Source organism: Dromiciops gliroides, chromosome 6, assembly GCF_019393635.1.
Source record: "Dromiciops gliroides isolate mDroGli1 chromosome 6, mDroGli1.pri, whole genome shotgun sequence".
Taxonomy (NCBI): Eukaryota; Metazoa; Chordata; class Mammalia; order Microbiotheria; family Microbiotheriidae; genus Dromiciops; species Dromiciops gliroides.
In genome coordinates this window covers 16,339,431-16,362,828 of record NC_057866.1, presented here as the reverse complement: position 1 = coordinate 16,362,828, position 23,398 = coordinate 16,339,431, and the positions used below count along the sequence as shown (strand labels likewise).

At 43.5% G+C, this 23,398-nt stretch overlaps 1 protein-coding gene across 3 annotated transcripts; it reads right to left on the bottom strand.

Annotated features, from left to right (window-relative positions):
• Positions 1-1,646: 1,646 nt before the first annotated feature.
• On the bottom strand, positions 1,647-21,561 carry LPXN (leupaxin). 3 transcript variants are annotated; one of them, XM_043969676.1, is made up of 9 exons: positions 21,459-21,561; positions 18,022-18,164; positions 15,652-15,698; positions 12,417-12,516; positions 9,439-9,606; positions 6,800-6,976; positions 6,580-6,661; positions 3,021-3,169; positions 1,647-2,346 (listed from the first exon to the last, which is right to left on the bottom strand). In XM_043969676.1, exons 1-9 carry the CDS (start codon positions 21,469-21,471, stop codon positions 2,077-2,079), a joined length of 1,149 nt encoding a protein of 382 aa, XP_043825611.1. In that variant the 5' UTR covers positions 21,472-21,561; the 3' UTR covers positions 1,647-2,076. The 3 variants fall into 3 exon arrangements, with proteins under 3 accessions (XP_043825611.1, XP_043825613.1, XP_043825612.1); XM_043969678.1 differs by lacking the exon at positions 21,459-21,561 and adding an exon at positions 19,398-19,481; XM_043969677.1 differs by lacking the exon at positions 1,647-2,346 and adding an exon at positions 2,379-2,832.
• Positions 21,562-23,398: the final 1,837 nt, after the last annotated feature.

The following is a 23,398-nucleotide window of genomic DNA, read 5'->3' as shown; positions in this document are numbered from 1 at the left end:
CAAGATGACTGATGCTTGTCTGCCTAAAGCATCTAGGTGGTACAGTGAATAGATCAGTGGGCCTGAAGTCAGGAAGACCTGAGTTCAAATCCAGCCCCAGATACTTCCTAGCTCGTGTGACCCATGGCAAGTCACTTTAATGTTTGCTTCAGTTGCCTCAATTGTAAAATAGGAATAATAATAGCACCTACTTCATAGGATTGTTGTGGAGATCAAACAAGATAATATTTGTAAAGGGCTAGCCCAGAGTAGTCACTACATAAATGCTTATTTCCTTCCTCTCTCTCTCTCTTCCCCCTTCAATTATGGCCCCACCTGGGAGTGAGCCACTGAAATATCACACTGGGCATGGTGGTAAAGGGCCTTGACTAGTAGGGGGTGGGGTAAATGAATTCTATGCAATGTCATACTGCTAGATAGAAGCCTGGTAATACAGGGACTACTATGAGAAAATAATGATTAATAATGGATTTCTTGGGGGACCCAGAGAAGAGTTTCTCAGTCCTTTCTGCACCCCACCCCACCCCACACACACTCCAGAAAATACAATTCTTGGGAAACTTCAGCAAATCGTATTTGGTACAAACCCAGGGGAACAAAAATGGAGGTAGATCCTTTTGCTGACTCAGTGAAGGACTGATGGGATCAAACCATACCTAGATAATGGAGTTGGCCTTGACCCTTCAGGGAGAGTCTTTTACATTCTTCTTCCTGATGTCATCTGTAGAATTCATTTTCATGTAGACCACCCTCAAATCGTGTCAACCAATGGGATTGAATGATGTTAACCAATGAGCTTTGATCAATGGATAATCACCCATCTCTATTGAAAGAGGATTTAAAAACTCTTGGAAAAAGCCAGGAGGCTTTCTCTTGGTTTCCCAAGGGCTTAGATCTCTGCCTCGTAGGTCTTCTGAACTCTCTGGGATCTCCTTGAGACCACGGGCTCTTGGAGACAGCATGGGTCTTCTGGGATTTTTCTCCTGTTTGAGCTAACTGGCATGCTGAGGCTCTCTCCCTACTTTCTCAAGACTCATGATCAATTCTTTACTGGCATATATTAATAAACCAAAATATGCTTACCCAGAACTGACATATAGCACTAGCAATTATTTAAAAAAGCGCACAACTGATGGGCTGCTTGCTAATCCCTCCCTCCATACTCCCTGGGTCAGGACGTTGTCAAGGATCTCAGAAGCTTTTAGTTCTACTTCCCTAGTTCCCTGTAGCCCCTTCTTTGCTGGTCGTCTCCCTTCTGACCCACTCCAGATTGCTCTTGCCCTTCCTCATCACTTTCCACCCCATTCTATTTGTAAGCAGAGACTTTGCTGTAGTCATTGTAACCCCTAGCTACTCTACTGGTTGGCTGGTTGATTGATTACACGGTCAAAGGAAAATTTCAGACTGAGCTACAATACTTTGTAGATGAGTCATGGGGCACACCCAATGAGTCTAAAACAGGGCCCCAAATCCCCAAACTTATCTAATGTAGACTTTTTCTTTTATTCTCATTTTTAAAGGGCTTTCCTGACATTCAAAAACATATTATTGCCTTCCTTCTTCCCATATTATATATTATATGAAACAGGGGGAGTTGGGGTCAGGGGAAAGTGAAATTGGGTAGAAACAAAAAGAAGAGTCACAATAGCAAGCTTTTTTATTTCTTAAAGAGACCAACACCCAAGAGCATGGAGTTCAGAACTATTTCCCCTTTTAGTATGCAAGCATCAGAATTCTAGCAACCTGGGGGCTAAATAAAAGAAAGTAAGATTAGGGAGAAAAGGTGGCCTTAAGGTAGGGTGTGTGTGTGTGTGTGTGTGTGTGTGTGTGTGTGTGTGTGTGTGTGTGTGTGTTTGTAGGAACGAGGAAGCCTAGATAAAGCTCAGCATTGCCTGACTTAGTCCAGCCCATATTGGTAAAAAAAACTAAATGCATCTGCCTTGTTGAGAGGAGTCTCCTCACTCTCCTGGCCCTCACTATGAGCCTGCTGAGAAGATCCAGGGTTGTTTCATAGCATCCCTTCTCCTCTCTAGCCCTAGCTGGTATTGTCAGGAGGACCCAAGGAGTAGTTTGGAATTAGAGACGGAAGAGCCTAGTAAAACATGGTTGACAATAGGCCTTGTCATTCTGTTCTCGGAAGATGCCCTTGGACAGCTGTTTCAGGCAGAACGCGCACACAAAATGCTCTGGGTGAAACTTGCGTCCCATGGCACTGATGCAGCGGCCACTGATGGGCTGCTCGCACCCATGGCAGATGGTCCCTCGACGCTGATGGTAGTGCAGCTCACAGAAAGGCTGCCCGTTCAGCTCAAAGAAGGAGGCTGCAGAGAAACCCTGGAAACACTCCTGGAGACAAGAAGAGAAAGAACATGCAAGAGGCTAAGAAGGGACTGTGTTTAACCACCCCCAGAAAATGGAAGCCCAAGGCCTGAGAGCCCACAAGCCTAGCAAGGGAACTGCTGACCCAAGTACCCAGGCAAGAGAGTTGAGGGTATCATCTCTTGAAGAATACAGCTGAGAGAAACAGGGACTAAGGAAGGGGGTGGGTGGGAGGAATGAGCATTTATACGGTGCTCACTGCAAGCCAATCACAGTGCTAGTCTTCTCAAACAACTCTGCTAAGGAGGTGCTGAACAAAGTGAGGCAAACAGCAGTTAGGTGACGTGCCCAGGGTCACACAGTTCCTAATGTCCAAAAGAGGAATCTGAAACCACATTCCGGGCCCATCACTCTACTTCCCTGTGCCACCTCCAAGCCCGTCGAGGACACTGGCTGTCCCGCATGCAGCCTTTCAGGGAACACAAGGAAGGAAAGGGCGGTCTCCTCTGAAAGCTAAGTCATGAGGTCATTAGATTTGGATTTGGACAAGGCCAAAACCCAACCCCTCCCATTTTACAGAGGAAGAAAATGAGAGTCAGACAAAGCTGGTGATTTTCTGAAGGTCGCAGATGTGGTATGCCAGCTCCCCTTTACTAGTTCCAATGCTACCTAATTCTCTCTAAGGCCCCGAGCTGACTGACCCCACACACGAAGCACTCAGGGTGCCAGACGGTGTCCATAGCAGAGAGGTAATTTTCCAACACAGGACGGTTGCAGCCTCCACACTTGGGAGCAAACATGGCCAAGAAATCTTTCCGACAGTATGGCTTTTTGTCCTTTTCATGAAATCCTGGGGAGACAAAGCCAAGGAGTCAGTTCACTATGTGAAATAAGAGTCTTTGCATCAGAAATCAAAACTGTTTAGGGCCTTGAGACCAGGTTAATTTATTAAAAACAAAACCAAGTGGCTGAGGCTCAAGACCTTTTCCTCTAGCAGGGAAAAATGGCACTTGAAAAGGACTCCAGGAGAGTTTACCAGGGATAGGGGAATTGCCTGTCCCACCCATGGGGGCTTCAGTGTGATCTTCTTAGCTCTGGAAAGGATAACAAATGCCTTTCACACACCTTGAACTGGATGCCAGCAGACATCTCAAACTCTCTATGTCCAAAACCAAACTTATTATCTTTCCTCCTAAACCCTCCCCCTCCTCCTACTTTCCCTATTATTATAGAGAGGCAACACCATCCTCGCAGTCCCTCTGGCTCATAACCCAGGAGCCATCTCTCTAACCTCCCAAATCCATCTGTTCTCCAGGCCTGCAGATGACACCTTGGCAACATCTCTCATATCCTCCCCTTCTTTCCTGACACTGCACCCGAGCTATCGTGGCAGCCTGACGCCGGGTCTGCCCGCCTCGCGTCTCTCCCCTCTCAATCCCTCAGTTCGGGCACTAACATGATTGCCCTAGAGAGCAGGCATGACCGTGTTCCCCTGCTCCCCTTCCTGCTGCTCTATTTCACATCCAAAGCCCTTGATAACCAACCTTCTTCTACCTTTCTGGTCTTCCTACGCCCAACTTGCCAGGCTGTCCCCCCTTCAGTCCGGTGCCCCCAGCCTCCTGGCTGTTCCATCAACAAAACCCTCCATCTCTGGGCTCTCAGCATGCCCGGAAGGCTCTCTCCCTTCTCAACTCTAGCAACTGACCTCCCCCGCTTCCTGTAAGCACCAGCGAAGACCCCACCTCCTACAGGAAGCCTTCCCTAGCTGCTCTTCACCCCAGCGCCTTCCCTGGGCTCATGGTTTGCTATTCATCCTGTACACAGTGGGTTTGGATTTATTTGCTAGCGTGTTGTCATCCATCTTGAATTAGGAGCTCCCTGAGGGCCGGGATTTTCACTTGCTTCTTTTCATATCCCAGGTGGCCCTTAGCAGATTGCCTGGTCCAGAGCAGGCCCTTAAGAAATACTGATTGATTGAAGGAGAAAATGAGCAAAAAAGGGAGCAAAACTATAACCAGGAACACGGACGTAGCCCGAAGCCCCTCTGTGGGGGGCAGGACACGCCTTCGAGTCCCACTTTACAAATGAGGAACCTTAGGCGCCAAGGTGCCCAGTAACAGGCCTACGACCACAGAGCTGGTCGCGTCCATGGAGGATTTTGAGCCCTGGTCTCCGACCCTGTATGCATCTTGTATTTGCACACTTGATTGAACTGAAACTCTGAGCTCCAAGTTTCCCAACAGGAATTCACCTTTGCCCTTAAGCTGAAAGGACTATCAGAAAATTGGAAATGAACTCAGTAGATCGCTTTATGTTCTCTGACCTCTCTGCCAATACTAAGAGAAGAAAGCCAGATCAGCTGCATTCCAAGTTCTTTCTGTATAAGAGAGGTGAGGAGATTTCACATCTCATTTTCACTTTACCCACCCCTGGGCTTGGCTTTTTTTTCTCTTAGCAAATCTCCTGGACAAGAGTGGTCAAGGGCCATAGGACCAACTACAGTCTTGAAAGGTTTTCTCTTCTCCTCAGAGTCCCTCAAGCATCCCCACTGTGTCACTCCTCTCTCATGTCTTTCACATCACCCAACTCATATGGCTTTGCTGAAGTGCCACAGATAAATGAACACAATCTAAAGATCTACTTTCTTTTAGTCACCTATGGGTGATTCCAGTTCTTAGGTTAATAAGTGTTTGTTGGATAAAGGAATGACGATCTCATTAGATGCTTTCCTCTGGCATTTACTACAGATATGAGAGGAACTCAATTCTTCCCTTCCATCATATCAAAGAACTCCATAAATTTCACATAGCCTTAGTCTTATTAGCAAAGGCAATTCAACTCACTGAAGTCTGCTACTGAGGCCATAAAACCTGCTCATCATCACGCCAGGCTTCTAACCAACCACACTAAACCAAGCCTGGTAAATGACTGTGATGGTGAATAAAGACACTTTTAATGTGGCCTCTGAAAGTAATGACTCAGTCATACCAAATGACCTAGGAATAGCCCCTGGAGAAACAGCGACTGGAAAGCAAGGCCTCAGAGCCTCAAGAAAGAGGCAGAGAAGTAACAACAGCCATTTCAAATCAGAAGAGTCTCAGGAGAGGAAGGATCAAAACTAATCAGCTAAACTTTCTGTGATGCCCCTACATTTAATAATGTAGCAAATTGAGAAAGTTTCAGCACTTTGGGGCCAATTACCTCTGGAGGGCTGATGAGAAACACTGACAATTAAAAGTGCCACAGCAGGGAAGGGGGTGCTGATGCTCGGCTGAGGCTGTGAGCCACGAGGGAAATTAGTGAGCACCTGCAGGGCCAGGAGGGGAAACAGCGAAAAAGAATGACAGGGATTCACTGTGGGCCTGCTCTCAGGGGACAGCACCTGTACAAGTGAGAGGAAGCTTGAGCCTTTAAGGGATGCAAAAAAGTACAGATGAAAGTGGTTTCTCAGGAGGTTAAACAGTCAAGCGGTGACTATAAAGAACTGCATTATTTGGGGGTAAAATAAAATATGCTTCCACTGCTGAACTGACCATAAGGTAGAGAGCCTCTATCTGAGGGTAATCTTCCTGCATGTAGATCTGAATTCAGATGTTGACAACAAAGGGGACCTCCATTTCATGGACAGGCCTTCTGCGGCCAAAAATCTGCATTCATAAATCGGGTTTCATTGATTCTTCCTTCCTTTCTTTCTTTCTCCTCCTCATCCTCCTCCTCCTCCTCTTCTTCTTCTTCTTCTTCTTCTTCCTCTTTCCTTCCTTCCTTCCTTCCTTCCTTCCTTCCTTCCTTCCTTCCTTCCTTCCTTCCTTCCTTCCTTCCTTCCTTCCTTCCTTCCTTCCTTCCTTCCTTTATTTTTGCAAGGCAGTGAGGGTTAAGTAACTTACCCAGGGTCACCCAGCTAGTAAGTGTCAAGTGTCTGAGGCCACATTTGAACCCAGGTCCTCCTGAATCCAGGACCGGTGCTTTATCCACTGTGCCACCTAGCTGCCCCAGTTTCATTGATTTTTAATGGAAAAACTACCCAAATCAGAAATGAAAATGGCTCTCTCCATTCAAATGAGGCCCAGTCGAGATGGCGTGTTACCTGCAGGAATCTGGGAAGGTATGAACTTGAGCTCCAAGGCTCATCATGACAACAGATTTGGCATTCAGTGGGTGCAGGAGCTGGTACATGGGTACACAGGTGACGAGGACAAAGGCGCACCTGAGTCCTCTTCCTCTTGTACATATATGCTCAGGAATCTCCCGGGCCACACCTACCTTCCTCATTGAACACCTCCCCACAGTGGGAGCAGAAGAAGTGCTCTGGGTGCCAGGTTTGATCCATTGCCGTCAGCACCTTCTGCAAAAGGGACACACACACACACACACACACACACACACACACACACACACACGCGTGTGAGAATGTAACAATGCCACCACAATCCGAGTCTGCCCGGCTGGAACCGCTTGGAGGGGCAGATGCGTTCTTACTTACATCGAGAATAGGAGCAGCACAGTATGCGCACCGGGGGGAGAAAAGCTGGTGGTAGTCGTTGGAACAATATGCCAAGCCCCTGCGCTCAAAGAAGGGGTTGCTGGAGCCGATTTCCTTTTTGCAGTGAGTACAGACAAAATGTTCTGGATGCCAGGTCTTCCCGAGAGCTGTGATCATCTGCAACAGCAAAAGAGACAGCCAATAAGACAAGCATGTACTAAATGCCTGGTGTGTGAGAAGCACTCTGTGGAACACTAAGTTACAAAGACATGTGAACCAGGCCTAGCCCACAAGGAGCTTATAGCCTGCTGGGATAGGACGGATACACAAATAAGTAAATATGAGGTGAGCTGGGGCATGAGAAACCGATTCACAAGGAGGTGGCACCTCAGCTGAGACCCCAAATAACCACTAAATAAGCTCCCCTTAGGGCCTAGAGGCAATTTAAGCAGTAACAGCAATATTGTAAAGATAACTGAACGAGAAGGACTTAATAACTTTGGTGGATACAATGACCCACCACAGGATTCATGATGAAAAATGCTATCCATCTCCACAGCCAGAAATGGTGGACCCAGAGGGCAAAATGAAGCATTGGGTTTTTTTCTCCCTTCTTTTTCTCATTTTATTTTTCAAAACATGGCTGTTGCAACAGTTTGTTTTGTATGACTTCATATTTGTAATGGGTTTTGTATTTCTTGCATTCTCAATGGGGGAAGGGGGGAATGAAGAGAACCTAGAACTGAAAGCAAAACAAAACTGAACTTAAAAAAAACTTAAAAAAAAAAAATTAAGGATTCTGCAATCATAGGTGGCTACCTCTCTCACCCAACTTTCTTAAAAGGTCATCACTTACTTCACAGAATTGGGTAAAATGACAACAAAATATACATGAGAAAACAAATGCAAAAGAATAGAAAGGAAAATTATAAATTTTTTAATAAAAAAGGAAGATTTTCATTGCTATTATATAATGTAAGGTGCTCATTTTTTAAAGTATCTGAGAATATTTTTTTTTAAAAAAGTAACAGGTCAATGTAACAGAAGAATAGATAAAACAGACATAGAATCAAAGTCAAAGAACATTAATGTTTGAGAAACCTCAAATGATAAAACATGGGGGGAAAACCCATTCAGTATTCAGAAAGAAAAAAAAACCTGTTGATTACTGAGCAGCATAGCAAAAAATGGGATTGGACCCATACTCTATAATCAATTCCAAGGATATCTAAAATAATAATATTTAAATAAATACCATAAGAAAGTTTTAAAGAGGAATGATATATTTTTCCCAATTGTAGAAAGAAGGGAAATTCATATCTACCAAACAAATGAGGGAAATTGTTGATAACAAAAAAGATTAATTTGACTGCATGAAAATAACAATAAAAAGTAACGCATGCAGTAAAGAAAGGAACAGATTGATGAAATTTTTTGTGGTAAAATCTATCTGATAAAAATCTGAAAACCTCTAAGCCTCTAAAGAATTGACCCAAACTTCCAAGAGTAATAATAACTAACTACTGGGTAAATGGTCACAGCAGCTCCTTTGAAGACAGGAACCGGCGCCATTTGTTTGTTTTTGTATCCCTGCTGCCTAGCACAGGCTTAAAGACAAAACAGGGGCTCAATAAATACTTGGAGAAAGAAATGACTAACCATTCACTCCAGGATCTTTGCCAAGAAAAGCCCAAATGGGATCATAAAGAGTTGTACACAACTGAAACAACTGAACAACAATAACAAATACTTATTGATTGACCGAAAATGAATCAACACTGAAAAAACCCAGTTAGAATTTGCTAGAATGAGGGGGCAAATGCAAATTAAAACAAGTGAACTTTATTATTTAAATAACACTTGTTCCTTTGCTGTATGTAAGGGAACACCTAATGCTGATGGTGCTGAAATAAGAGGCACTCTTACATCATAGTTTGAGTTGTGGATTAGCACAACTTTGGTTACAGGGTCCTCCCAATGGGGGAAGTAAAAGAGAAAATAATTTTTTTCCAATTGAAAAAAATTTTAAATTAGTATACCTTTTCTGGAAAGAAATCTGGCAATATGCAATAAGTTGCAAACCATCACACATTGTTAACCCAAAGATCCTAATACCAGGGCTACACTTGTAAGGATGTTACTAATGGAAAGAGAGGGGCAGAGTATCTGCATAGGAATATTCAGTGGCTTTATTTGTAATAGCAAAAACCACAATCAGCCCACAAGTTCAGCGACTGATGAACGTTGAATTACTCATGGTGTATCAATGTAATGTAATATTGTTGTACCATAAGAAATTGTAAATATAAAGAATAACAAAAAATATGGAAGTGTTAGATGAAGTGATTCTGAGTAAAGAACGTTCTCAGAATAACAATATTCCAAAATAATATCAAAAGCAAAATCTGATAATGTAAAAGGAAGATCAGAAAGGGATATAGAAGGAAATCAAGTAGAATGCAAATAGTTTGCTTAAATTAATAATACATTCTAGGTTCAGGTATTTTTGATCACCATTAAAGGGATTTTTTTTAACATAAATTAAGATGAGGATAATCCAAAGTGTTTACATTAGGGAGAGCTCAATCTTTGGTGACAGAGACACACACAGACAGACACACAAGCTTGTATCTTCCCACCTTTCCAGCAATGGGTTTTTGGCAGGAAGAGCAGTGGCCCTTGGGGATGGTGGCAATGCCAAGGTCCTGCAAGTCCTGTTCCAATCCCCCAAGCATAGTGTCCAAGGAGGTGCTGGAATCTTTCTTCTTTGGCAGTGGCTCCTTGGGGCTATCATACTTCACCATGACCTGCCAGCAGGAAGAAAAATTTGAAAAGGCACAAAAATCAGCAGCCTTGTGTTATGTTCACAAGCCCATTCCACATTGAAATTCCACCATTACTTATGTGCAAGAGCTGGTGGAAAGGCCATCGCCCAGGCAAAGGTGCCTGGATTGGGTAGGTTCTTCTATGGCAGCTTCTTATAAAGCCATGTTCTATGCTGGTACAGCTAAAGGAGCACTGGCTCAGGAGTCAGAGGACATGAGTTCCGATCCTATCTCTGACACATACTACCAAGATAACTGTTCTGCTGGGCCTCAGTTTTCACTCTCTGTAAAATGAGATGGTTGGACTAGATTGGCCTGAAGTCTCTTCCAGTCCTAGCTCTCTGATCCTATGACCTCCCCTAATAAACCATGCTACACACAATCCCCAAATATCCTAGTATGTTGCTGTATCCCTCATCTTAAGAACCTACCATGATACCCTCAGTGTCCAACCAGTCAAGTCCAAGGCTGGATGTGTAGCTCAGGGAAGGGAAAACCAAGGCAAAGATGACAAGCATCTTCCAATGTCTGGAGGCCAGGAAAAGGATCCCAGATCTCAGACCAAGGGCTAGTGCTTGAAGCAGGACAGCTTTCAGTTCGATGGGAGGGAAATGCTGCCCAACTATGAATCCAGCAAGCCATGGTAGCCTCTGTGACGCTGGTGGTGTTCTTGAAGATGTAAGGCAGGTGCCCAAGGAGGTAGAAGGCAGGACTGGATGACCTCTCTCCCTTAACCAGCTCTAAGACACTATCAGGTAGTAACGGTAAGTGCAATGGACTTGGAAATCAGATCAGAGTTCAGATCCTGGCCTTGCTATCTATACCAGCTTGGACAAGTCACTTTACTTTGCTTGTTGATCTCATCAGCTCCCATGGGTTTAATTAACATCTCTCTGCTGATGATTCTCAAATCTACTTTTCCCGCCCAACCTCTTTGCTGACCGTCAATCTCACACCTCAAACTTGCCTTTCAGAAGTCTCGAACACCAATATGTCCCAAACCAGAGGCAGCTAGGTGGCTCAGTGAATAGAACACCAGCCCTGGATTCAGGAGGATCTGAGTTCAAATTTGGCCTCAGACACCTGATTCTTACTAGCTGTATGACCCTGGGGGAGTCAATCAACTTGGCCCTCCCCAAAGTCCAAAACCAAACTCCTTATCTTTCCTTGTAAGCCCTTTCCTTCTCCTACCTTCCCTATTACTGTCAAGAGCAAAACCATCCTCCCAGCCCCTGAGGCTCACAATTTAGGAGTTATTCTGGACTCCTCACTCTCTCTCACCCCGCTTCCCCCATCCACCATACCCAAACTGTTGCCAAAACCTGGTGATTTCACCTTTGCAATAGAAATAAATCTCAAATGAAGAGATATGAGAGAACACCTCAGCCCACCCCTTCATGGAGGCGGGATATCCACAAGTGCTATACATTATCCAGGTTTTTGTACTTTTTCAAGGTGTTGATTGCACTGATTTCTTCCTCTTCATATTCTCTCTCTCTCCCTCCTTCCCTCTTTAAAAAAACATACTATTTGTTATATGGAATGTTTTTCATGGGGGACAGAACTGGGGAAAACTATGATGATGCAAAAAAATGACATTAATAAAAACTGATATTTTTTTTAATTTAAGGGAAGACTCTTGAATAAGGAAAAGGACTCAATGTTAAAATACAGTTTGGGTTTAATATCTTACCGTAAAACTTAATTTTCTAATGCTATTCAATTCCTTCCTTAACTAGTCCCCTCAAGGATTGAAAGGGCTCTTATTCTCTGTGACCAAGATCCTAATTTAAGGGTTCTTAACCTGAGATCCATGAACTTTTAAAAAATATTTTGATAGCTGTATTTCAAAATAGTTTCCTTATTTCTTGTGCATTTAAACCCACTCTTGTAAGAAAGGTTCCATTGGCCTCAGAATGCCAAAAAGGTTCATGACACACAAAAAGGTTAAAAACTCTTATTCTAAACTCTTCCAAATAGAAAGGCTAGTAACTATCTCTAGGCAAGTCACAGGACTAGGGGACGGGGAAGATGATAATCTTCACTAGACATGAGGCACCTTTTGCCTTCCTCAGGTCTTAGGTTTTTGTTCTTGATCTTCTATAAACTTTCCCAAAGGGAAAGGGAAAGTCTAGAAAGGATTTTAGACTAGAGAAACGTTTATTTCTTGATATTTTAAGTTGAGAAGGCAGCTAGGTGGCACAGTGGATAAAGCACCAACCCTGAATTCAGGAGGACCTGAGTTCAAATCTGACCTCAGACACTTGACACTTAATAGCTGTGTGACCCTGGGCAAGTCACTTAACCCCCATTGCCCAGCTAAAAAAAAAAAAAGAAGAAGAAGTGGTTTAGAATTGAAGACAATTCTTTTTATTATTGAAGTTTCCCCTTAAATAGAAACTTCTCTATTTGACTTTTTGTTTTTTGGTGAGGCAATTGGGGTTAAGTGACATTGCCCAGCAAAAATAAAATAAAATAAGATAAGATATTTTAAGTTGAACTAAAGGAAAGTTGTTATATGCTTCCATATTTCTTAATAGTCATGGCTATTATCACGGTCTCTTTTTGTAGCACACTTGTGCCTAACATGGTTCTAAGGATACAATCCAAGATCACTGAATGGATTTTAGTCTGGGACATATAGTTGGTGGCCCCAGAAATCCTCAAATCATTCCCTGATGATGAATGGAAATCAGAATCTTTATAGAATCCCCCATACAGAACTTAATTTTCTCTTTATGTACTACATCACTGCTGCTTGTAAAAACCTGTAGAGCAGAGAACACACTTACCTTGGACTGCATCTGACACAGGTGAGCCATAAGCTCATCCAGCTGTGCTGCTGCTGAGGTGGCCTGAGGCTGCCACCCGGACTCTGGCTCTTCAATATCACTATAAAGGAAAAAAAGTCCAATACATATTGATACAAGTCCCCAGTGCCCAAATCACTACAAACTGCCATTTCTTTGGCTCATCATCTGACCTCTGACCTCTAAATGAAACAATTTTCCAGAAAATGAAAAGTAAAAAAGATGAGCTAAAGGCAGTGTGGGTATTTTGTCCTATGCTTATTTGGTTCTGATCTCCATTTGCCACTAATAGAAATACCAAGAGCTGTTCTTAGTTTCACACAGGAAAGTATGAAGTCTAAAGGCCCATTTTTAACAGTGCTAAAGAAGACTGAAGGGACCTTTTAAAGGGCAGTCCCCTTAAAATGGCTTCCTTGAAAGACTTAAGTGGATAATAGTGAGTGAAGTGAGCAGAACCAGGAGAACATTGTACACAGTAACAGCAACATTGAGTTGATGATCAGCTGTGAGAGGCTTGGCTCTTCTCAGCAGTGCAATGATCCAAGACAATTCCAAAGAACTCATGATGGAAAGTGTTCTCCACAACCAGAAAAAAGAAGTGTGGATTCTGAATGCACATTGAACTATAATGTTTCTACTTTTTGGTTCTTTTTTTTCTTTTTTGAGGTTTTTTCCTTGGGTTCTGATTCTTCTTTCACAACATGACTAAGGCAAAAATATGTTTAATGTGATTGTACATATATAACCTATATCGGATTGCTTTCTGACTTGGGCAGGGGGGAGGGAAGGAAGGGAGGGAGAAAAATTTGAAACCAAAAATCTTACGAAAACAAATGTTGAAAACTATCTTTACATGTAACTAGAAATAGTAAAATACTTTTATGATTTTTTAAAAAAATGGCTTCCTTGAAGAAAAAAATGATCCACCAATTTCCTATGCTTCTCTCTTCTGCCATTTTCATTCATTTATTCAACAAACATTAATTAAGCACATCCTGTGGGTAGAGCACTAAACTAGAGACAGGTGGGAGATAACATTTCTAGAAGCCATGATGCCTGGCTTCCTGAAGCTTACTTACAGTCTAATACATGACTAGAACATGGGACACATAGTGTTACTGAGCTCTGATTGCTATCCCAAACCTGCCAGCAAGACACTACATAACACAAGAAATTGCTCTGTCTCTCTTTTGCCATCTCTAAGATAACAATAACTACATATGGCCCTTCTCTGTTGCTGAAGGGGGAACGATATGACTCTTTCATCTTATATGAAGACAAGAACATTTCCAATGGCGTTTGCTCCGAGAGGCTAAATAAAAAACCACCACCACATGACTGAGGAGGGGCACAGGCTAAATTAGACACAACGGATGAAACTATAAAGGTGTCCTCACAGCTATGTGAGTACGGACTCACTTTTGCAAACACCATTACCTCAAAGAGTCACATGAAGACCATCTATTCTGCGGAGCACTCCAAATATGCTTCATAAGCATTAAACTACAATATAGCCAGATATGCTAATGTTTTCCCCAAATACATTTTCAACATCTCCCTTGAATACAGAGAATTTAAAAGGTGGGTTTTTTTAAATGAAGATAATTAATTAGCTTACTATTTAAGAATAGTTTAATTAATCCTTCATCAACTGGTACTGAATCTAAGCATGTAAAAAAGTATCTATTTGAGGGGGCAGCTAGGTGGCACAGTAAATAAAGCACTGGCCCTGGATTCAGGAGTTCAAATCCAGCCTCAGACACTTGACACTTACTAGCTATGTGACCCTGGGCAAGTCACCTAACCCTCATTGCCCTGAGGGGAAAAAAGTATCTGTTTGAGAGGTTGATTTACCAGTGACACATTCATTTATATTTCTACTTAAAATCCCAGTGAATAGATGCAAGTAGAAAACTGCTGTCTTGGTATAGTGCCTATCTTTAAAATGATGGCAAAGCTTTCCGTGCCCTGTTTATACCTTATTTCTGTTACCTCTGATTTCTGGGCAACTAGAGAAAATAGCTGCCAAGCTGTTTCTTAAACCACAAAAACCAACCAACCAAACAAAAAACAATAATTCGCCTACTTGTTTTTCCACCTCACAGGTAAGGGGGCGGGTGGCTGCCTTTCTGCACAGATGGAGGATGGGGAAGAAAATGCAACATTTTGTTCTAGTCTCATTTATAACAGTGGTGGAAAAAGAAAAATAAAAAGCTCACTGGATCTTTGGGGTCCAAAGAAACAGTGATAAAAACAGCACAGTGGTATGGATCAAATGAGAAATTTAGAATAAGTGACTTGCCCAGGGTCACACAGCTAGTAAGTGTCAAGTGTCTGAGGCCAGATTTGAACTCAGCTCTTCCTGAATCCAGGGCCAGTGCTTTATCCACTGCATGACCTAGCTGCCCCCTCCTCCATGACCTCGGGCAAATTATTTAACCTTCCTGAGATCTAGCTGTCTCAGCCTTAAAAAGAGGGGGTGAAAAATTCAGAGTAAACATAGTGGCATCTCTTCCAATGCCTATAAAGGAAATCTTCTCAAGGGATCACTGTCCAGCATTTCCAGTGCTACCATTGGCCTCCAACTCCAGGGCAGGCTTGCACTTCCATGGTGACCAAGCACTTGAGCAGCTTCACAAGCAGAGCAACAAATAGACATGATGAGTCAATAGGTGATAAAGTCAGGCAGTGGAGCTGTGATCCAAGGATATCAAGTTTCTATATCTTGGCTCTCAAATTGTTGGGCAAATCAGTTTCTCTCTGCTTGCTTGCCCAAATGTGCACAGGAGAAGGACCCCCTATCTACAAGGCAGGGCCAGGACACATGAACCCCTAGTCACTTCTGGGATTACCTCTACTTTTCCAGCCTTGGAAAAGAACAACAACTGCTTACCATTATGGAAATTTACAACCTGGACCTTCTCGGAGATGAAGAATGGTAGTGAGACTATGATAAACCTATGATCACACATACCATTATCTTTTTTGTTTGTTTGTTTTGTTTTGTGAGGCAATTGGGGTTAAGTGACTTGCCCAGGGTCACACAGCTAGTAAGTGTTAAGTGTCTGAGGCCGGATTTGAACTCAGGTACTCCTGACTCCAGGGTTGGTGCTCTATCCACTGCACCACCTAGCTGCCCCGATCACACATACCATTATCAATCTAAACATTCATGGCAACCAAAATGAAAATAGAAAGATCAATAAAAATAGAATACCTGTAGACATTGCCCTCTTCAATCTTTGTAGTATATATCAGCTGCGCCTAAGACACAGAGGTGGGGAGAAAAAAAACAAAAAGCAAAAAAATGTCCATTGTTTTGATGTTCATTGACTGAAATCATCCTGTAGTTGTGGTTCTAATTTCATATGGGAACCAACTGATGCTTTTCTCCTATGAGAGTCCTCTAGACATCAAAGGAGGCCCATTCCAATTCAGAAAGCCCTTCCTTCAGGATTTGGGATGAGTAAAGAAGGCAAGGGGAAGAAAAATGTCTGCTCATCCCTACACTATGTCACCCAGATTCAAATCATAGGGCAGCTAGTCATGGCTTACTTTTCTTTTTGTTTTGTTTTGTTTTGGTTTTTGCAGGGCAATGAGGGTTAAGTGACTTGCCCAGGGTCATACAGCTAGTAAGTGTTAAGTGTCTGAGGCTGGATTTGAACTCAGGTCCTCCTGAATCCAGGGATGGTGCTCTATCCACTGTGCCACCTAGCTGCCCCAGCTTACTTTTCTATAATAAATTTCTCAAGGTTTTAACCCTGTGACTAGCAACCACTAGGGATAATCTTTGAGAACTGTTAACTTCTTCTTTAGATATAAGATTCCTTTCTGAGATGAATGCATAAAATAAATTCAATATTTTAGGGTGTTGTGTTGGTTTTTTCCGGGGGGTAGGGGGGGGGTGGTGTTGTATATACCTGTGATTACAATGGTTCAAGGAACTGCTAATGAGAAAATTCATTCTACCAGTGAAGACTAGAACCTTCTCTGCAACTTCTTGGAGGTCCTGAGAGGTCAACCAGAGTTCACATGACCATTACAGGTCAGAGGCAGGGTTTGAACCTAGGGATTTACTCTGACATCAATTCTATATTTATTAAGTGATGATTTTCATACATAGTATGTGTTATCCCACACACAGGTTGCTCTTCCTTCCCCATCCCATATGGCTGACAGAATTCCCCGTATAACCTATAATCAGCGCTGCGTTCAGAGAAACTGGGAAAGACTCATATGAACAAATGTAGGGTGAAATGAACAGAACCAGGAGTATGATTTACACAGTAACACCACCATTGTAAAGACAATGTGGAAGAAATCTACAACTCTGACCACGGCACCGGCCAGCCGTCACCCCGGAGACTGAAGAACTGAGTGGCCCCGCTCCTGACAGAGCTGAGCGACGATGAGTTAGAGAACGAGACACCCATTTCTGGACCTGGGCAATGTGGGAATTTGTTTTGCTTTAGTGTGCATATTCACCATAATGGGTTTTTTTAATGGAGCGGAGGCAAAGAAAATATTTTCTTTAATCGAAAATTAAATTTTTAAAAATTTAGTGTGTACAAACATATCTATATCTACTCCTGTGACATGTGAAATTAAATGTGTGTTTGCCTTATTTCTGTCCCAAGTTTGGGGAAAATTATCTGGAGTTTCTAATATACTGCTACTTATAAATTAGAAGCTTTAGCACCAGTTTTGAGGCATTAAGCATTTATTAGAGCATACCAAGTATTAGTAAAAAGAGAATACCTGGGTCAGAAAGTTAAGAAAAGGCCTATGTAGCCTAGAGCTGCAGCCTGGCCTGATTCTTCCTCTAAGTCCTCCACCACAAGCCTGTCCAAGAGACAAAACTGCTCGCGGAAGCTCCCTCAGGGTCCCAAGGAGAGGCAGTCCTTACACACTGCTTCAAGCTAATTGGCTAGCATCACCCCCATCCATTGGTCCCCGGGACTTGAGGGCAGTCCATGAGCAGAGCTTGCCTGAGGTCAGATGAATGATGACAGTTCAGAGAACACACCCTGAGGGCCAGAGTCTCAGGTAGGTGTAGTTTCAATCAAGTCAACTTTAAGTGAGTTAATGAGCCAAGTCAATCCAATCAGTCTTAATATAATCCACCTCCTCAGCTGGGGCCTCTGAGAGTTCCAAAGCCCATTACTTTCTCACACTTGTCTTTCAAACAGCTTTCATTTTAGGGGTACACCCAATATTGGGAAGACTCCTCTATTCTGAGCAATATTTCAAAGATCTGTCATTTCACAGGTTCCACCAGAGCACACTGCAACTCCTCCCCACCTTATGGGGTTAAACAGCTTACTGTTGTGAGCAACAACACTTGTCACTGGGAGCCAGCCCTGTGGGGCTGGGGTCCTCAGGGTGAGGGGTACACAGTTCATCACTGAGTCCAGGCTCACAACCTGGAGCCTGCCAGGCTTTGCTGCAGCTTCTTCTTTGCTAGACCAGCCTTCAGTACCTCAAAGGCATGGCCATGAGCCAATCAGGCATTGAAGGAGGACTTATTAATGGCCATGCATAGGCACCCATTTCCCTACAAGCACAGAAAACTGAAAGGAAAGCTCACCGGCATGGGCAGTGTGTCCTCTGGGACTGGAGGGGCCTTGGCTGCCTCCACCCCCTTCCCATCCTTTCTGGGTTTCAGGGGAGGTTCAGGATCCTCATTACTTTCCCCTAGGGAAGATCGCTCCAGTTCTTCCAACAAAGCATCTGGACCACCAAGGAATAAGGAACAAAATGTCAAGTTACACATGACGCTCTTCTTGCTACAGCAGAACCTTCTACCCCCATCTCTCTGATCTACCCTTTCATTGGTTATTTATTTCTTGTGCTTCCTATGGAATGAGATCATATTTATAAAGTGGGGGGCACAATGCCTGACACACAGTAGACCCTTAAATGCTTATTCCCTTCCCCTTCCTTTGATTCTTTCTCAATGCAAACATATTTTTGTTCAGATTGGACACTAGTGATGCTTTATGCAGACCATGGCTGCCTCCTAATTGTCTACCAGCTATGGGCGAGTCACTCCCCTTTTCATACCTCAATTTCCTTACCTATAAGGGGTGTCCCAAAAGTCTTAGTGTACTTTTAAGTTTAACTACCTTAAGGAGTTTGGAAATCGACAGAACTATAACTGGAGAAGGGTGACTTGAGCCTTTACCCCAGGCAGCAATGGCACTAACGTGCCTTTGAATGTGTAGAAACAACAGAGCTTAGCACCTAATTAGCAAGAATAATGAAACGAGCAAGTTTCCAGATGACAGGCTGTGGCTGAACTTCCCTATCTCACAGTGCTCTGCTCTTCTCTCCTCCCCTTCCATCAGCAGCCTTCCAAGCCAGCGTACTGGGATCGGTGACTCCTTGTCCTCCCACAAGGCAGTAGCCCCAAGCCCATCACCTCTTTTGCCAAGTACAGGTAGAGGTTCCCCCTCATGACAAAAATTTCTCTCTCTAGCTCTAGCCTAGTTGACTGCTGAGATCTCTTCTCGTTGGGACACACAGTGATTCCAGAAGAATGGAACTCCATTTTTATTCCAGGTAATCCTTTAAGTTATATGACCAAATAGGCCTAAGTGGAGGAAAGGGTCAATTTGGCAACCCTGCCCATTCTTCCCAGTCTCAGGGCAATCAATGCAAGGGGTTCAAGTCTCTGACATCTAGTGGCCTCATTCCTCTGGGCCCATCACTAAACACAGTGCTCTAAACCAAAGCCTCTTAAACTGTGGGTCTTGTAACTTGTGGGGGTCACAAAATATTTGGCAGTAAGTGTTTGATTCGTAGACCTATTTTGTATGCCTATATACCTGGGGTAGCATAAACATTTCTTGGTCGAAAAGGAGTCACCAGTGAGAAAAGTTTAAGAAGCCCTGCTCTAAACAGCACTAAGATTTAAGCTGCAGAGATGGTGCCAACCTGCACTGGTAAAGGGAATTTCCTCACCCGAGAGTTCCTCATGCCAGTGAAATCACAGCTGGAGTCCCAAACCCATAAATTTTACTGCTTCCCCAAGCATCATGGCTCCCCTCTTTCAATTTTCCAGCTGTGCTTAAATGACATATTGGAGATTCCTTGCTTCGAGATAGCCTTTTTTTTTTTTTTAACAATGGAAGACAAAATAAGCTTGTAAAGGCATTTTCCAAGAAGGGTATACCAGGTAGATAGCTCAGAATTGGCAGCAGGGAAAGAAGGGGGGTAGGTGGTAAAAGAGGGAACTTCAAAACCCACCTCCACCCCAAATTCATTAAACCCAGTTAGTAGGCTTCCCTTATCCTGCTTTCCTCTCTGTCACTTCTCTTAATATAGCATGTTCTCCACCAGATTTCATCATTTCAGGATGACTAATCTCGATATGAACAATGGGTACAGGTTGGGAGAGAGAAATGACAGAGCACAGACAGAACACTAAAACTCGATCCTACCCAGAACTGCTGTGAGGTCTCATCAGTAGCACGGCAGCAGCCACTATAAGATCATGATGGTTTGGTTTAGTTTCAAGCACATATGGCCTCATTAGATCACCTAAATGGTATGTGTGAATTTCACAGTACCATGATGGCGACCAAAAACCCATAGCAATTCAAAACTGCTGGTAACCTATACGACAATGAAGAATGTCCCAGAGAGTATACAAACTAGCTGCGGCATCTTGCCAGGCTGGAGGGGCACAAAGGACGTCATCAGGCTCTGCGGGCAATGGCAAAGGAAGTGGGCAGATCATGAACTGAGACCGAGAGATAACAAAGAGACAGGCTGTGAGTTATCCTGGTGCTCACCACATCTACTCCTCCCCACAAAGAAGAGGGCCTCCCATGCAGAGAGCAGATTATCTATGGAGGATCAAGAAGCAGATAAATGAAACCACGAGAAATGGATACAATTTGCCCCTGTGGAAGGAGCACCCCCCACACACACCCCACTCCCAGGGATTCCAGGCTTGAAGAGTGTGTGGTCCCCTGGCCCATCATAACTTTGCAAGGTTCATTCCAAGGATCACGGCCTTAGAGCTAGTGGGGCCCTCAGAGGCCACCTAGAGCAATCTGTAGCATTTTATAGATGAGCAAATTAAGGCCAAGGGGAGCTAAGTCATTTGCCCAAGGTCACGTAGGTAGTAAATGTCAGAGGAAGGAGGTGAAGATGTGAATCCTCCTCTTCTTTTTCTCTTCCCTTTTTTCATGGGGGAGGGAGGAGGAAAAGGGCAAAATATATTTGGGGAAATTCCAGTGGGGAAATGTCCTCCATTGGTAGAGATTAACAGTACAAAACTAACTTACAGACATAGAAAATTAAGTGACTTATCTACAGTAACACGACTAATATGTAGTAGAGGGAAGATTTGAACCTAGACCTTCCTAAATCCCAGGGCAGTCCTCTAATCCCTACACTATGCTGCCTCTCTTCATTTTATTTTCCTTGAATTTTTTCACCAACATCATTACTACTCTTCTCTCATTTTGTTGTCTTTTATCCAGGCAGCAATCTCAGCCATCCTGCAAGAGGCTCTCACCCACTAAGGCAGGGAAATGGCTGGATGGTCAAGTCTCAAGCACCTTCCAACAAACACCCATTCTTTTTTTTTTTTTTTTTTTTTTGGTAAGGCAATTGGGGTTAAGTGATTTGCCCAGGGTCACACAGCTAGTGTCAAGTGTCTGAGACTGGATTTGAACTCAAGTCCTCCTGAATCCAGGGCCAGTGCTCTATCTACTGCATCACCTAGCTACCCCTGTACTCATTCTTTTAATAGGTTAAGAGGCGACCATTTCCATTCCATTTGATTCAAAAAATGCTTGGCAATCTAGTAATCTTGGTCCTCTGGCTGAGCCACCAGGACGAAGGGGACGCCCGACACAAGTTCTTCCTTCTCCCAGGGTGAGGAACAGAAGTGAAAATCAGATCTTCCAGTTTTTCTACACAACCTAATTAGCCTTTAAATATGTCCACCTACAGAAAGAAACCAAACTTTCACCCCCTCTTTGCTTCTTCAGCAGAGAAGCCCCCACTCACCCAGGTCTTCCATCTTCACAAACCCAAGCGTGTGCAGTCTCTAAGTCCAAGAGGTTGCAGGGCTGGAAGACCGCAAAGCAACTGAGTGAGACCTCATGAAACCCTCTCTAAATCTTCTTTTAGTTCCTGTATTTGCTTAGCACTTCCTCTCTTTTGATTCAAATTAGGGAGGGGTTTTTTTTTCTTTCTTATGAGTCTCATACTTTTCAAAGTATGGTTAGCACTATGTGACTGATGAAAAAGAAAGCTAACTTGGTCAAATGGCCTGGGTGACAGGTTGGCTCCAGAGCCTTGAGGAACCATGGAAGGGTCACCAATGACCAAGATCACAAGGAGAAAACCTGGGCTGGATTCCATGAAAATGAATGCCATATGTATAGGCTTCAAGAAGTCATTCCTCATTAAAAAGCTTTATCCCAGTGCTGCAAAACCTCATCACTGACGGTTTGTACATGTTTATGTATAAAGTGTTATTACAGTTTGTGTCTGTGCTATTCTGGGCCATCTTGATCGTGAGGGCAATTGCTCCTCCCTTTATACCTTGTTAGAACTAAAATGCAAAGAACAGACAATCTATTATTGCTGAACTTTTTATGTAAGGGGCTAGAACCTGAATGGAAATTGGGAATTCCCAATCCGCATTACTCTAAATAACCACTGGATGTCAGTGCTGCTCCAAAGAGCTTCAAGGAAATTCAGAAGGAAGGGGAAGCAGGTATTAAGTATCTACTAGGAAGAAACGTTAATCATATTGGTGCGGAGGGAAGTAGCCCCAATACTGGAAGGGAAATATCATTCTGCTGTGTGCCCAAAGACTTTGGATCTGGCCCACAATTTAAGCGATTTATGTGAATCCCAGAACTGTGTTCTGAGATGCTGTTTCAACTGTATTCCTTGGTTACCTTTTGATTCCATCACTTAAAAGATTCAAGGATTTCTCTTTCTCTGATTAGACTTTTGCTTATAACTAGTCAAGGGGCAATACTGTGGAATAACAGAGAGATGAGTAAATGGAAATTGTTATTATCTATTGGGCAGCTCGGGCTTGAGATAAACACCTGAACAAGATGCTTCCGGCAAGCAGCTCCTCAGACTGCTTTCTGGTAAAGCAGACATGTAAAAACCACAAGACAGGTGGCTCCTGGGGGATGAGGGAGGCTTTAGAGGAGATCTAAATTCAGGTACCTTCCTGCAGGACTCCATGACATCTATCCCAATAATCCAGACTTGATTCCAGGTGCCCCTTGCCTTCTCTAAGGAACCCCAAAGTTGAGCTATCAGAGTCTGAGTCTACCTCCTAGTTACCTAGGCAGAGAACATTTCTCATTATTGGAGGATTCCCTACAACATAAGAATTCCCATTTCCTCATAATAACCTTTGTAATCAGTAATATAGGTATTGGTCCCATTTTATAGATGTGGAAACTGAGGCTCACAAAGGTGAACTGGCTTGCTTGGGGTTATGCAGCTAAGAAATCTAATGACTAACTTTTCCAGGGACTTAGAATCACAGAGTTCAAGAGAAGCAAGAGTCTTGGAGGTAAAACTAATCCCCTCATTTTAAATTAGAGAAAACTAGACTGAAGAGGAGAACTGAACCAAAGGTCACAAAGCTAAGGAGGCAGTATAGTGCAGTGGAGAGAGCCGGGAACCCTAAGGGGTTGGAGTCTGTGCTCTGCTCACAGTGAGAGTGGGAAAACCAGGATTAAAGATTTAGTTTCAAGTGACCAAATTGGACTGATTCATGTAACACTTGAGGAAGCAGATGCCCAGAAAGGGTGAGTGCCATAGTCCAGGACCCACACAAATAGCAAGTGCCAGAGAGGTCCTAATAAGTGGGCAGCACCAGGAGTTGGGCCTCTCTCCCTCTCCACCCCACTCCACATGCTCTGTGGCCCAATCCGGGGCTCCTTCCACACAGTGCAGTGGGGGAAACGCTG

What these genes read in the sequence shown, in the direction of transcription:
- LPXN (XM_043969676.1), bottom strand. An exon ending in AGGACACACTGCCCATGCCG is followed by an intron (nt 15,699 to 18,021) that starts GTGAGCTTTCCT and finishes TCTGTGTCTTAG; the next exon opens with GCGCAGCTGATATATACTAC. An exon ending in GGAGGTGTTCAATGAGGAAG is followed by an intron (nt 3,170 to 6,579) that starts GTAGGTGTGGCC and finishes TTGTCTCCCCAG; the next exon opens with GATTTCATGAAAAGGACAAA.